Raw genomic sequence first — 14737 nt, forward strand, 5'->3', positions numbered from 1 at the left:
CACTCATTGTCCTCTCCCATCCACCCCCTTCCCTGTTCCTATGCCAGCACTATGCAGCCCTCATTCCAGCATTGCACCCATTCTTTTTACTTCCCTCCTTTTCCACCCCCCCCCCCCCCCCCTCCCACCTCTCACCTCTCTCCTTCTCTCCGTCTAACTTTCTGACTGCACATAGCTGCCCTACTTTTCTCCATCTCGTACCAGCGTGCTCCCGAGCAGCATGTCACTGTCTGCCTCTCCTACCCTACTATCCCTCCCCCTCCCCACCCCAGCCTCCTCCTTACCCCCACCCAGTCATCACTCCGATCATGCACTGGTGCTGCTGCTCGCAGTGTGGCCTCAGTTACCTGAGACTGTAGTCATGTGTGTGTGTGTGTGTGTGTGTGTGTGTGTGGTATATTTTTGACGAAGGCTTACTGGCTGTAAAGGTTACTTGTGCCTACCTGCGATGCAGCATCCGCACCTTATAGTGAGTAGCAACTTTCCTTTTCATTATATTGTTACATTCCATCCTGGACTTTTCAAATGTCTAAGAAAGTTAGGAAAGGAATAGTTAAAAACAAAAATAAGAACAGCAATCAGACAGACACCAGGGCAGTATGCCTTCTCTACTTTGATGCCACTTCACAGAAAATTTCTAATGTATTTAGACCATATAATGTAAGAGATGCTTTACCTATCAGCAATTAATTATGTAATAGACTGTCACACACTATAAATCCAACTGTCACTACAAAATGTGTGTCAGACTGGACGAAGCTTTTGAACTAGGTTTGAAGAACCTATAAATGTATTTAGGTACAACATCCCCAATGAATCTGTCATAGCTACTCACATTAATGACAGTTTTTGCTTATAATTTTTTTTCAAACAATGGAAAGTTCAGGCTGAAATAACAATATGAAAAGGACAGGTTGCTATCACCTTGTAGAGGAGGCATTGAGTTGCACACAGCAACAATGAAAAAGACCACTAAACATTTAAGCTTTCAGACAAAGAAGTCCTTCTTCCAGATCAGAAAACATGTTCACATTCACAGAGCTCATACATACACATGGCTACAGGCACCGGGGTACAACTGCGGACTGTGATTGCTTCTGATGTAAGCAGCAATCTGCTGGAGTTGATTGTGGGTTTGAGGAGGTGGCATGGCATGGGGAAGGAGAGAGATAGCAGGGTAGGAGTGGGGGGAGGTGTGTTGCCTGTTTCACTCTCAGATAGAGCAAGGGAAAAATGATTGCCTATATGCCTCCTTGTGAGCCCTAATTACTCGTATCTTATCTTCATGGTCCCTTTGCAAAATGTATGTTGGCAGCAGTAGGATTGTTCTGCAGTCAGCTTCAAATGCCAGTTTTCTAAACTTTCTCAGTAGTGTTCTTCAAAATAAATCTCTTCTTCCCTTCAGGCATTCCCACTTGAGTTCCTGAAACATACCCGTAACACTTGCATGCTGATCAAATCTAATGTAACAAATCTAAGAGCTTGCCTCCGAATTGCTTCGATGTCTTCTTTCAATTCAACCTGGTGCGGATCTCAAACACTTGAGCAGTATTCAAGAATAGATCGCACTAGCATCCTAGATGTGGTCTCCTTTATAGATGAACCACACTTCCCTAAAATTCTCCCAATAAACGGAGGTTGACCATTCACCTTTCCTATCACAATCTTTGCATACTCGTTCTATTTCATATCACTTTGCAACATTACACCCACATATTTATACAACATAACTGTGTCAAGCAGGACATTCATGTGGTCAGATAGTTTGTTGTGCCTACATAGGAACTGGCACAGTGGTTGCAGCTTACTTTATAGGTCACATGGCTGCTGCCACAGGTACCTCTGCCTTTAATGGGTGGTAGATGCCTATGACAGGACTGGAGTAGGTGGTAATGGGAGGATTTATGGGCCATGGGGTTAGGGGTTGGGAGCAGGGATGGAAAAGGATATTGTGTAGGTTTGGTGATTGGCAGAATACCACTGTGAGAGGGGTGAGGAGGATACTGGAGAGGATATTCCTCATTTCAGGCCATGGCAAGAGGTAGTTGAAACCATGGCAGAGAGTGTGGTTCAGTTTCACCAGTCCAGGGTGCTATTGAGTCACAAGAGAAGTGCTCCTTTGTGGCCAGACAATAAGTATGTGAGATGTGATAAGAGACTGGAGTGACAAGGTACAGAAGATATATTTCTGGACAAGGTTGGGAGGGTAATTCCGATCTGTGAAGGACTCCCTGAGGCCCTTAGCAGATTTGGAGAGAGACTGCTCGTCACTAAATACACATTGACCACATGTGGCTTGGCTGTGTGGAAGGAACTTCTTTATATGGAATGGGTGGCAGCTGTTGAAGTGGAGGGATTGTTGGTGGTGGTAGATTTGATGTGGACAGAGGTACTGATACAGCCAGGTTGAGGTGGAGGTAGCATTGAGGAAGGTGGCTTGTTGGTTTGTGATTTATGTTTTGGAGAGAAGAGGTGCTTCTTTGTTTGAAAGCTTAAATGTTTAGCATTGTGCTTCTCTGCAGCTCAACACCTCCTTTAATTATGTTTATGTATTTTTAATGAATATCTTCTTCCTGCTTTCCTAGGGAAGTCATCTTTTGTGCTCTTTTAGTGTTAAAACATAATATTTAATCATCTCAGAATTTAATCATCTACATTTTATGCTTGGTATACTTTTGAGTTAAAGTTTGGTTTATGAGAAATCGGAATAAAACTGGAAAAACTCCAGTTAATAATAGACGAGGTTTGGTTGAGTGTTTAAAACAATTTTCAAACTCCACCAATTTTTTGAAGGCAGAACTCTGATGATATCAGCATTAGAAATCTAGATAATGAAATTGTGTAAGAAACAGCGAAGAAAAGAGCTATTCAAGAACACTATGCTAAGAACTGAACTCAATTCCAAGAATAAAATTATGCCTATAGGATCACTGTCAGTTCCTGTTATTAAATGCAGGTTTGAAATGCTAGGCTGCACCCAACAAGATACTTGATCTGCAGTTTATAAGACTTCTAAATTGATTACTGTGTATCATGTAGTTCATTCACCCCAGAGCTGACAATGACAGACTGTACTTAATATGAGAGGGCTGAGACAAATAGAGGCAGTACATTGTAATGCCACTGTTGGTATGTGACACAGGTTAAGAATGATCAACTAATGTGTCAAATTTGCAGGCTGGGAGGGCACATTGAAACAGAGGAATTATTGGCCAGGCTAAAAAAGTTGCAAGAAAGTTCTCACAGAATTCAGAATCTGGTGATACTGACTCACTTTTGCAAGGTAACATCAAAGTGGAAACTCAGAATAAGCTAAAACAAACCTGAAGATAGGGATCTCTGCAGGGTCAGTACCCGAACTGCCTAGATAACTTAAATATTGAAACAGACTACCCAACCTTTGGCTTGACACACAAATAATGAGAGTCAACCCAGGAGCTGTAATAGTACCTGCCCAAGATCAGGCCTTGATGATAGGGTATTGTGTTATAATTACAGTGGAAACCACTTAAGGTGATAGGTGGTGACTTTGTGAAGCACACAATGGGACTATGGACCATATAGCATCAGGCTGTCTAATATTAGTGAAAAATGAGTACCTGAATGTACACAATATTGTGTGCTCATGTAGAGCCCTAGGAGCACAAGATCTCTCCACAAGTGATGTGACCACACACCTGTAGCATCACAACTGCTGAATGCAAGAGTACCCTTTACAACCAACAAATAGATATCGACTGATCAGTGCAGCATTGTTTTACATCAGCTAGATTAAAGATCATGTCTCTTTATTGATATATCAGTCCTGTGTGGCGGGAGCATTAACGATAAGGTGGCTAAGGACAACATGAAATATGAGGCTTCAAGCACCGAGCTCAGGCAAATATGGGATTTCAAAGCTGATGTCATCTCCATTGTCATTGATGTCCTGGGATCAGTACTACACAACCTGAAGAGTGTTCTGTCTAGAAACCCAGGATGTAGTAAACATAGTGAAATACAAAACATACAGCACGGTTAAAGTAACTGTGACAGATTGCAGCGATGAGGGGCATTGATACCAGACTGCAGCCAGGCACGCCTGATTAGGCTCTTTCGTGCATTTGCAAAACAGGCCACCAGTGAGCTTGTGACACTTGAGAAAGAACTACGATTGGCTGTTGGGTGGCTCCTGCCACTCGATTCACTCAAACGCCAATAACAAAGTTATTTCAGTAAAAGTATAATGCTGTTGTTCAGAACCACACATATCTAGTGTAAAGCCTTGTAAAACCACTGTACCCAGGCCTACTTTTGAGGAAGCTGTAGGTATCCTGTAGACTTTAACATATCCAACAGTATAATCACTGTTGTGGAAAATAAGGATACTAATGATATTAATAGTGTTTCCATTGATTGTTTCAGGTTGTGCCCCATATTTCAAGTTTCAAATGTAACTGGAGAGAACCTGGAACTATTGAAAATGTTTCTCAACTTACTTACAACTCGTGTTTCTAGCTGTGATGATGAACCAGCAGAGTTCCAGATAGATGACACCTACTCTGTACCTGTGAGTGTAATGTATACAATCTGAATATACTGCAGAGCCATATTTTGTGCGAAATGCATTAATGAATTTAACCCCTCTGACAGGGTGTTGGCACAGTTGTGTCTGGTACAACATTAAAAGGAGTGATCAGATTGAATGATACCTTAATGCTTGGGCCAGATCCATTGGGTCATTTCATGCCCATAGCTGTTAAAAGTATTCATCGGAAGAGAATGGTTGTCCGTGAAGTTCGTGGTGGACAGACAGCTTCATTTGCTCTGAAAAAGGTCAGTTTGCATCCAGTACATGTACTGTGAGTATAATATTAATGCTCTGAATGCATTTACAACCTGTCATTGTTGATGACGTAATATTTCATAAGAATTGACTTTGTGCTTAATTTTTGAGAAAGATCTTGATTCCTATGATACAGTACCATACGTTGTCAATTGCTGTAATGGCCTAAAGACAATAAAATCTTTATTATTATATTATTATTATTATTATTATTAGTACCATATATAAACAAAATTTAACATTATGTTGTTAGAAGTGTAATGCAGTATGCTTGGGTCACTTACAGAGCTGCACCTATCACAGATACTCCTGGCAGATACTTTCATTCTGTTTGTGTCCCAGAGGGACCACTGTGTTCCTGTCTCTAATGAACTAGGTGCTTGCTGGATGTTCAACACTAACTTCTATCTTTTCTTTGATTGTTCCAAAAATTTCTACATTATGTTTTTAATCTAAATTTTTAATAATATGAATATTAGTGTAACTGTATGATTTTGATTGTGTGTCTGTTACTCCTTAAGATCTGTGGTTATTATGGAGGTTTATCTGTCAGCTGAAGTACTGGGGTGATGAGATTTTTGATGATCGTATGTGTTTACAGGGAGAACAGGCAACTTGCTTGTAGAGGTATTTGTGTATATCACAATCAAATGTATTTCGCTCTGCAGTAGCTGCTTAAGCCTATAATATGCCTTGTAGGTGATGCCTCATATCCACGTAAGATTATCCATCCATTGGTGTATCCATTGGTAAATTTTTAAGTTTATGCCTACAGGTCCGTTCTCACTGAAAGTGAAGGTTATGGTATGATGATGATGATGATGATGATGATGATGATGATTATACTTAGAACACACTGTATTTCATGGTACTTGCTTCCATTTCTCTCTTCGAAAATCATCATCCAGTTTTTTCTGTTTCTGTTTTTCATTCATTTTTTTCCTGATGAAGGTTCTCATTTCCGGAGAGTCAAGACATAGGTAAAGTAATTGACTTTTTTTCTGCATACTGTAATAAGAGATCAATGTATTTCACTGTCTTGGTGTGCATGAAACAGTGGTTCAGTCACCTCATCTTTGTTCTCTTCCTCTACCAAACACACTTTGCTCACTATATCAGTCATTTAGTTGCTCAAATCCCATTTCATAGACATCAGTATTTAACCACTCACAGATGTTTTCATCACTACATTCTCACAACCAGAAATTTGTTTCACAAGATTGATCAGACAAGCAGCGGTATGACATTCCAATTGCTATAACCTTCAAAACCACTTTCAGTGGAGGGTATTGCAGTTTCCTTTAATGAGTAAGTTAGCGTTATTGTCTTCATGTTTTGCCAGGCATTAAAAATACTGTGTATTCCATTGTCCATATTCAGAGACTTTCAGTAATTGAGGATGGTTGAACATTCATGCACAGGCTGCTTCATGAGATTCAGCCAGTAATGTTTCACAGATGAAATCACACCTTGGTCCATTGGCTGTATGCATGATTTATCACAAATTGAGTACCTCACAAAAATTGTTCAGTCATATGTAGCATCTACATCTTATGCAGAATGAGAAAGTGTATTGTCAAGTAAATGAACGCCTCTCTCCAAATATGCACACACAACTAGAATAAACATAAACTAAAACCAATCTCGTAGGTAACACTGCCCAACCAGGCTATTTTCTAATGCATGGAAAAAATACTAAGTTCATTATTCCTTCAAATTTGCACAATATTTTCATTTATTTAGTTTTTATTTTCCAATAACAGCTGGCTTCAGTCACTGTTCACTTGTTAAATGGTGCAGAAAAGACCATCTAGCATTTCGCTACTAGGCTTAAAGTCCATTAACATGCACTTCTTTTACAGTTTCATTAACATTGTAAATCTGTTGTGGGAGAAAATTGTTCTGTTCAGTGTAACAGAAGAATTCATCACAAAAAGCATAAGCTGTATATTTATTAACACCAAGATTCTCGCTTTGAACAGCAGTTTCTCGAATCCTATAGAGATGTTGCAAAATTTAACAGGTTTTATTTATTTTTTGTCAAATGTTCAAGCTGGGCGAATTTTTATAGCCAAAAAAGAGTTGTAAATAGACAAATGAGGCATCTAATTGATCAGCATAAGGCATAGTTTCGCAGAGAAGGATTTAATTGCTTGAAAGTATTGTGGTTAACTAAGAAAAACTTACTTAGTAGTTTGTGGAAAAGTTACACAACGAATTTTTGTCCAAATCTTCAATACCAAATGAAGAGTGGGAAATGGACATTTTTTTCGTGTTGAAAAAATAAAATAAATATCAAATTGTGATATAAATTGGAACTTCTCATCTTTCTCTTGATCTGTATACTCTTAATATAATAAATATGTCATATTTCATGCTTTCTTGTGTGTGGGGGGGGGGGGGGGGGGGGGGAGATGGTCAAATGTTTTGTGAAATGATTTGCGTAGAAGTAAGAAATGAAGTAGTGAAATAGGTTAGAGAAACATTTGACACTCCTTTGCATTATCTCTGAAATTATGTTCAGCAAATGCAGTGCTTATTGAGAATTTAATGTTCAGTTTCACCTAGAATCTTACAATTTTTAAGAGTTCCACAGGATATTTGACTGACAAATTGTATAGGCTGTGCAGTCTGCTATTGTGTCCCATTGACATATATCTGTTATCTATGCCATGAGGTATAAAAGGTGCCACCAATTTTTCAGTCTAAAAAATTTTCTGATAGAGATTCTTCAAATATCATGAAAAGAGTGTTCTTATGGAATAAGAAGTAATGTCTTCATCACAAGTGCTGTCAACATCATTGTTCGTGCTCAATCACTTTTCTTGACAAAGAAAGTGAATATAAAAAAATAGATTCTATTTGCTGCTCTTCCTACTTCAGTAATGTATAAGCATTTGAGCTACTATATCTCTTTGTTTCTAACTTTCAATTTTAAAATGTTTTTCAAGGCCTGTAGTAAATGTTTGCATGGTGATATTGTTCACAATACTCAATGCTGCTGTATGGTTTTGACAATATCTCTGTTCTGTAGCAATAGATGTAAAAAAGGTCAACAATTTTATGGTCTGAAAATTTTTGCATTAGTGAACCATACGAGTACTAGGAAACAGGTATCTGTGGTGAAGGAAATAGTGCATTTCTTCCCATTGCTGTTGACATAACACTGTTCTTCTTCACTAATGTGTGATGACAGAAAAAGGCTAATAATTGGATAAAATTGGAACCTTCATTCAGATAGCAGTTGGAATCAGTTGCAGACTTTCACTCATTGGTCTCCTTACATCACTAACGTACACTACGTGATCAGAAGTACCCGGACACCTGGCTGAAAATTATCTACAAGTTCATGGCACCCTCCATCGGTAATGCTGGAATTCAGTATGGTGTTGGCCCACCCTTAACGGTGATGACAGCTTCCACTCTGACAGGCATACATTCAGTCAGGTGCTGGAAGGTTTCTTGGGGAAGCCAGCCCATTCCTTATGGAGTGCTGCACTGAGGAGAGGTATCAATGTTGGTCAGTGAGGTCTGGCATGAAGTCGGCATTCCAAAACATCCCAAAGGTGTTCTATGGGATTCAGATCAGAACTCTGTGTAGGCCAGCCCATTACAGGGATGTTATTTTCATGTTACCACTCTGCTGCCACAGGCCGTGCATTATGAACAGGTGCTTGATCGTGTTGAAAGATGCAGTCGCCATCCACAAATTGCTCTTCAACAGTGGGAAGCAAGAAGCTGATTAAAACATCAATGTAGGCCTGTGCTATGATAGTGCCATGCAAAACAACAAGGAGTGCAAGCCCCCTCCATGAAAAACATAACAACACCATAACACTACTGCCTCCGAATTTTACTGTTGGAATTACACACACTGGCAGATGATGCTCACTGGGCATTTGCCATACTCACGCCCTGTCATCCTATCGCCACATTGTGAAATGTGATTAGTCACTACTCCATACAATGTTTTCCCACTGTTCAATCATCCAATGTTTACATTTCTTACACCAAGCGAAGTGTCATTGGGCATTTACCAGCATGATATGTGGCTTATGAGCAACCACTCGACCTTGAAATCCAAGTTTTCTCCCCCCCCCCTCCCCCCCCCCTTCCGCCTAACTGTCTAGTAATTGCAGTGGGTCTTGATGCAGTTTGGAATTCCTGTGTGATGCTCTGGATAGATGTCTATTACACATTACGGCCTTCTTCAACTGTCTCTGTCAGTCAACAGACGAGGTTGACCTGTACGCTTTTGTGCTGCACATGTCCCTTCACATTTCCACTTCACTATCACATTGGAAACAGTGGTCCTAGGGATGTTTAGGAGTGTGGAAATCTCTCATACATAGGTATGACACAAGTGACACCTGATCATGTTCGAAGTCCGTGACTTCCAGAGAGCGCCCCATTCTGCTCTCTCACGATGTCTAATAACTACTGAGGTCGCTGATATGGACTACTTGACAGTAGGTGGCAGCACGTTGCACCTAATATGAAAAATGTATGTTTTTGGGGGTGTTTGGATAGTTTTGATCACATAGTGTATGAGGATCTGAGCTGTTACGGTTAACATTTGCAAAGCCCAAGTAACTGAATCAGAAAAGCATTTAATTCTTTGTCTTTTTGTGGCAGTAGTATTTCAACTGGTATAATGTGTTATTGCCTGAAATCACATACCAATAGTATCTCAAGGCCACCAAACATTAGAGTGCAGTCTTTCTAATTCTGTATGCCTGTGACTCAATGCCACCTCTAAGTGGTAAATAGCAATAAATCCTTTCCATATTGCTGTTATTCCATCCTGGACTTACCATTGTTTAAATGTGTAGTTGATCTGTTTAATGTCTTACTTTTGGACAAAGCATTTCACAAAATGTTTGACCTTTTTCCATAATTTTTTATGTTCTTTAAGTTGTGCACTGTTTGTTTGTGTATATTTCGATCCTGAGAAAGTTTTACTGTGATTTGTTCTTTTCTAACTAATCTATAACTTGTAATTTCTCTTTGATCATCAGAACAATACATTTGCATTTATCTTTCGTCTTAGTAGCACATATAAATCATTCCTAACTTCAGTAACAACAAAAGAAGTGTGACAGAGGTAAACACACACTTTCAGTGAGCAGTTTTAGAAGCTGTGGTGTTTTGAGATACGTCAGGTGCTAGAAACAGTGCATTTCTCCTGGTAATGTTTAGCAGTGTGTTTCTGTTTCCTATCAACACATAACAAGGATTCTGAAAGGAACTGTCCTGGAAGAATATCTAAGTTATTTTATTTTTACATCAGCTTTGAGTTTGAAATTATTTAGATTATAGGAAAAGGGCGAGGCAAGCATATATTAAGGAAATCAGCAACAGACATGTTAAAAGTGTAGAAACTTTGCATTTGCCTGAACATGAAATGGGGAAAAATGGAAAAATACTTCATGGACATCAGATGGTGAGATTGGGGCCTGAATCATATTCCAGCTGTAAAACACAAGCCACATGCATAGTAGTGTGTTATAAACAAAAACATTTATTTTAATTATAACAGACTAAACAGGCTTCATTATTTTATTTTTTAAAAAATTTTCCAAACTGTGCATGGGTAATCCACAAACCAGGTAATGCACACCCCCATAATTGGGAGCTTGTTGTATTTTACTGTACAGAGATGAGGTCTCTATACTATATGGAAAAGATAATGACATAATGTGTACAATTAGCCACTTGAATCATTCGTGTAATTTGTATGGCGGTGAGATCTCTAAAACCAAAACTGGAGTAGTGGCTTTCTTTGCCATAGATCCAGTCTAAACAAATATCTTTGTGGATAACAAGAATGAATGTTGGTAACGTACAAAAAAACCTTAAGTAAAATACAAGAGGCAGGAATGAAATTTGTGAAAAGACCAAGAGGATACTCAAGAGCAGACCTCTGAAGAAAGGCAATAGTTAGTGGAATGAACTGAATAGGCAAACATTGCAACACTTGTTATTAAGGCATACAAACATAAGACTTCTAAATTTCGCACTAGGCTATTAACTGGCAGGTGGGAGACATGTAGGGAGAGATGGATGGATAATTTTGTAGAACCTAATCCATGTAGTGGTGAAGAAGGAGGAGACAAGAAGAAGAAGGAAGAACAAGAAAAAGTGAAACATATATACCCATTGTATTCAGCTTAATTTTATTTGTTTGTTTATGGAGAACATGAACATGTAACAACTGAACACATGAAGTTAAGCATAAAATTTAATATAACAATTTCCTACTCCAATACTTTGATAAATGTTTCATTGTCAGCATTTGACAGCCCTTCTACATGATCATAACCACTAGCAGGTATGGTCGCTGCCCCAAAAACTCCAAGTGCTATCTTGATCATTCAGTTACAAAATGTAATGCTCAGTACAATATACTTGATTCAATAGCTTTAGAAATGTGTAACAAATATTACGCTTATGTATTGAGACCTTTTTGAATGGAAAAAATTTACTCAATAGGAAACTACAGATCCCGCAAGTATCAAACATGTGAACTGAGTTTTTTCCACTCTCTACAGGGAGGAATCTTTAGCTGCTGTAACCTGCAGCACTAAATAAACAATTTTATAGTTACAGTATTTATTGGCTGTCAAATATTAATACAATATAAATCATTGGATCCTCGTACCTGGGAAAAATTAAAGTCAACACACACACACACACACACACACACACACACACACACATACTAGTAGTTCCAGAAACTCAGAGTCTATACGGAATGCAAACAGTGACAGTCCATAATAATGTGACCAAGTTCAGAATGTTCCACATGACTTAGACCACAGTAGCACAGATACCTGGAGGAAATGTTTTGGTTCTGTCACCTGGAGTTGAGCATTGCCGATGAAGTCCCACAGCAGTACAACAGCGCAAGACGGTGGATTAGCATATCTGGTGGTGATCTGCTAGTGGTGGCTGCGTAAAGAGAACTGACTTTCGCCTGCTCTGTGGCCAGTTATATTGCCTTCTTCATAATTCCAGAGGCAGAAGACTTGGAAGATGGCAAATATAAGCTCAGTTGTGTGAAAGTAATTTCAAGGATACCCTAATAAAATTTTATAGCATCATTACTGTTTACAGCACATGTAGATAAACTAGATGCTAATGTCTTAAACTCTGTGAGACCATTTGTGGATGAAGCTGTTGTATGTACGGAGGTTCAGTTTCAGAAAATTGTAGTGTAATGCAATAAGACTGGCGGAGAGTCAGAATATGGTGCAGAAACTGGCAACTGACCCGGATCTTAATTAGATTAATATTAAGCAGTAAGACACTATAATTTTACTAAAAAATATTAATCTGCCTTCAAAAATAGTCCTAAAATATCTAGGGGCATGCACCCAGAAGGACTTGAGCTAAAAAAAGAAAAAAAAAACTGTAGGAAAGGCAGGTGCCAAGTAGTGATTTATTGGTGAAATCTTATGCAAATGTAATTCATCCAAGAAGGAAGTAATTTATAAAACTCTTCTTTGACTGAATCTTGAGTGCTGTTTGTCAGGTTATGATTGTTACATATGTCACAGGAAATCTCTCTTAATGCCAGTGGCAGACACTACAGAAGAGCATATAATTGAGAGAGCTGCTAATTAAATCCCAAAGACACTTGTTCCAAGAAGTGTTAAGCAGCATATTCTTCTTCCCACTTATACTGCATGAAATAAACATGATAGTAAAATTGGATTAGTGTGACCTCATACAGAGGCTTACCATCAGCTGTATTTCCCTTTTGCAAATGGAAAAGGAATGGAAAGAAGTGACAATAGTATGTAATGCACTCACAGCTGCATACCACATGATAGCTCAGGTGTATGCATCTAATTGTAGATATTTACCTCGAGCCCTGACAGTATTTATATCTATAGCCCTATGTACATATTGAACTATTTTCTCTGGATTCCTTCCACATTGTGTGTCCTCTGTGCTGCTTTACAGTGCTTACCTTCTGCTCCTGTCCACATCGTCACATCATCTCCCTCCTCTCCACACAACATGGAATTGCCCCCTATCTGTGCACTGCTCGACACTTCTTACATATGAGGCACTGAGAACTGTAAGGGCTGAAAGCATATCAGCATCAATTGTGAGAGTGTAGCATTTATTCCTGCTTCTGACATCTATTGATCTTACGTTGAGCCAGGTTTTCTGTGCTGTAGGCCCACATAGTGTATATGAACATAGGCCCTTATGGTTCTCACTGCTTCAAATTACTTTTATACTCCACCCAAGTTTTTCCAGTAGTGTGTTAATATTCTCATCTTGTGTTTGATTGTTCCGTGAAAACATTCAGGCCACTACACTGAATATCAAGACTTTCTTCCTGTAAAGTATGAAAAGGTAATTTTGTAGAAAGTAGTATGCCTGTGATTTCCATAAGCAAACAACAAACAAACAAATCCTGCTAAGTGACAGAAGATTTCAATTTATCAAAAGGAAAATTCACTTGAGAAAAACTTGAAATTTCTAAGAGACAGAATGGCTACACAGTACTTCAGGAGGGGAACCAGTACTTCAGGAGGGGAAATTCCAGCATTGTTGATAGACATACTTGGAAAAAAACTCATTCATAGTTTTCAGAACTGTTAGCAATACTAGAATTTCACTTCCTGAAGGTAAGTAGTGCCAGCCATTCTATCTGTTTATAATTTAATAGGCTATTTTAATGTGTAGGTTTGAGTGCGGGATGCTGACATGTAATGCTTGAAATGCTGAAAATAAGCTGTATTCTGAAATGTGGAGGGATACCTCTTACCTTTGCTGAATTTGTGATGTTCATAATCCTGGCTCCCCAGCTTGCACTGCTTAAAGAGGGATGTGACAAATAAACGAGTATGCGATGTTGAAATGTTTGGAGAAAGAAGGATAAATCACTTAGAGCTTGACGTCAGCAGTTTTGTGGAAGTTTTATTCAATTTTTCATTTTACTGACATAAATTTTCCAAAGTTAAACAATTTTTTCAACATTATACAGAATATTTTAGCAATATTAATTACTTTATGAGGTGATATTATACACTAATTTGAATAAAACATTTCGAATAACATGTCTCCAGTTTTTATTGGTTTCAGAGAAACAGCTGGTTACAGATATAAGTTTTTGTTTCATGTTCTGGTACTCCAGTTGCTAGGGTATTTTATGTTAAAGTTGTGAAGCTGTGCTAGAGTTTACATAATTGGATTTCAACGGTGATTGTGATTTGTTGGCCAATGTGTCACACATAGTTACAAATTCTGAGTATGCCAATATGGTATTTGTGTTTGAGTTTTGTAATGGAAACACTGCTGCCACTTGTTGAAAATATTACAGGTGATTACCTAACCTTAGAGTTCCAGATTCAGGAATGTTTACTCATGTTTTCACTAAATTGCATTGAGGCTGGTGTAGTGCCCAGCAGTCATGTCTCATGGGAATGGATGAAGTAAAAGTGTTATTCAGTTGTGTAGAACATTGTCTCCTAACAATTTGTACACATATCAGTGTTTCACGTACAGTAATATGGAAGACATTATGAACGCACAGCATCTATCCATATCATTTGCAGTGGTTTCAACACTTTTGAGAAGGAGATGAAGGCAGACAACAGGTATTCGTAATAGCCTAATCCCAACTTGCCGAGTAATCTCATTAATACTGTATACTGATGAATGCCCATCTACTTGTGATGGTATCAACAACAATTGTAAATCTCGTAAATGGCCCAATGAAAACCTACATGTCTTTGTGGAGATACATTTTGAAGAAAATTTCTGTGTAAATTTGTGGACTGATATGATAGACAATCAGTTGATTGGGTCTCGTCTGCTACTACATCGTCTGACTGTGCCCTGTTACCTGGACTTTCTTCAAAATGAACTTCCAGTATTATTGAAACAGGTACA

The 14737-nt window shown here is 38.6% G+C and overlaps 1 protein-coding gene across 3 annotated transcripts in view; it reads left to right on the plus strand.

The window, feature by feature from the left end:
- LOC126464701 (GTP-binding protein 1) overlaps positions 1-14737 on the plus strand; it is a 167923-nt gene that overhangs the window by 123244 nt on the left and 29942 nt on the right. For all 3 annotated transcript variants that reach the window (XM_050096251.1, XM_050096253.1, XM_050096254.1), the window contains 2 exons: positions 4405-4549; positions 4633-4815. In XM_050096251.1, the coding sequence (XP_049952208.1) occupies positions 4405-4549; positions 4633-4815 (328 nt within the window). The remainder of the gene's footprint in view (positions 1-4404; positions 4550-4632; positions 4816-14737) is intronic.

Source organism: Schistocerca serialis, chromosome 1, assembly GCF_023864345.2.
Source record: "Schistocerca serialis cubense isolate TAMUIC-IGC-003099 chromosome 1, iqSchSeri2.2, whole genome shotgun sequence".
In the NCBI taxonomy this organism is placed as follows: Eukaryota; Metazoa; Arthropoda; class Insecta; order Orthoptera; family Acrididae; genus Schistocerca; species Schistocerca serialis.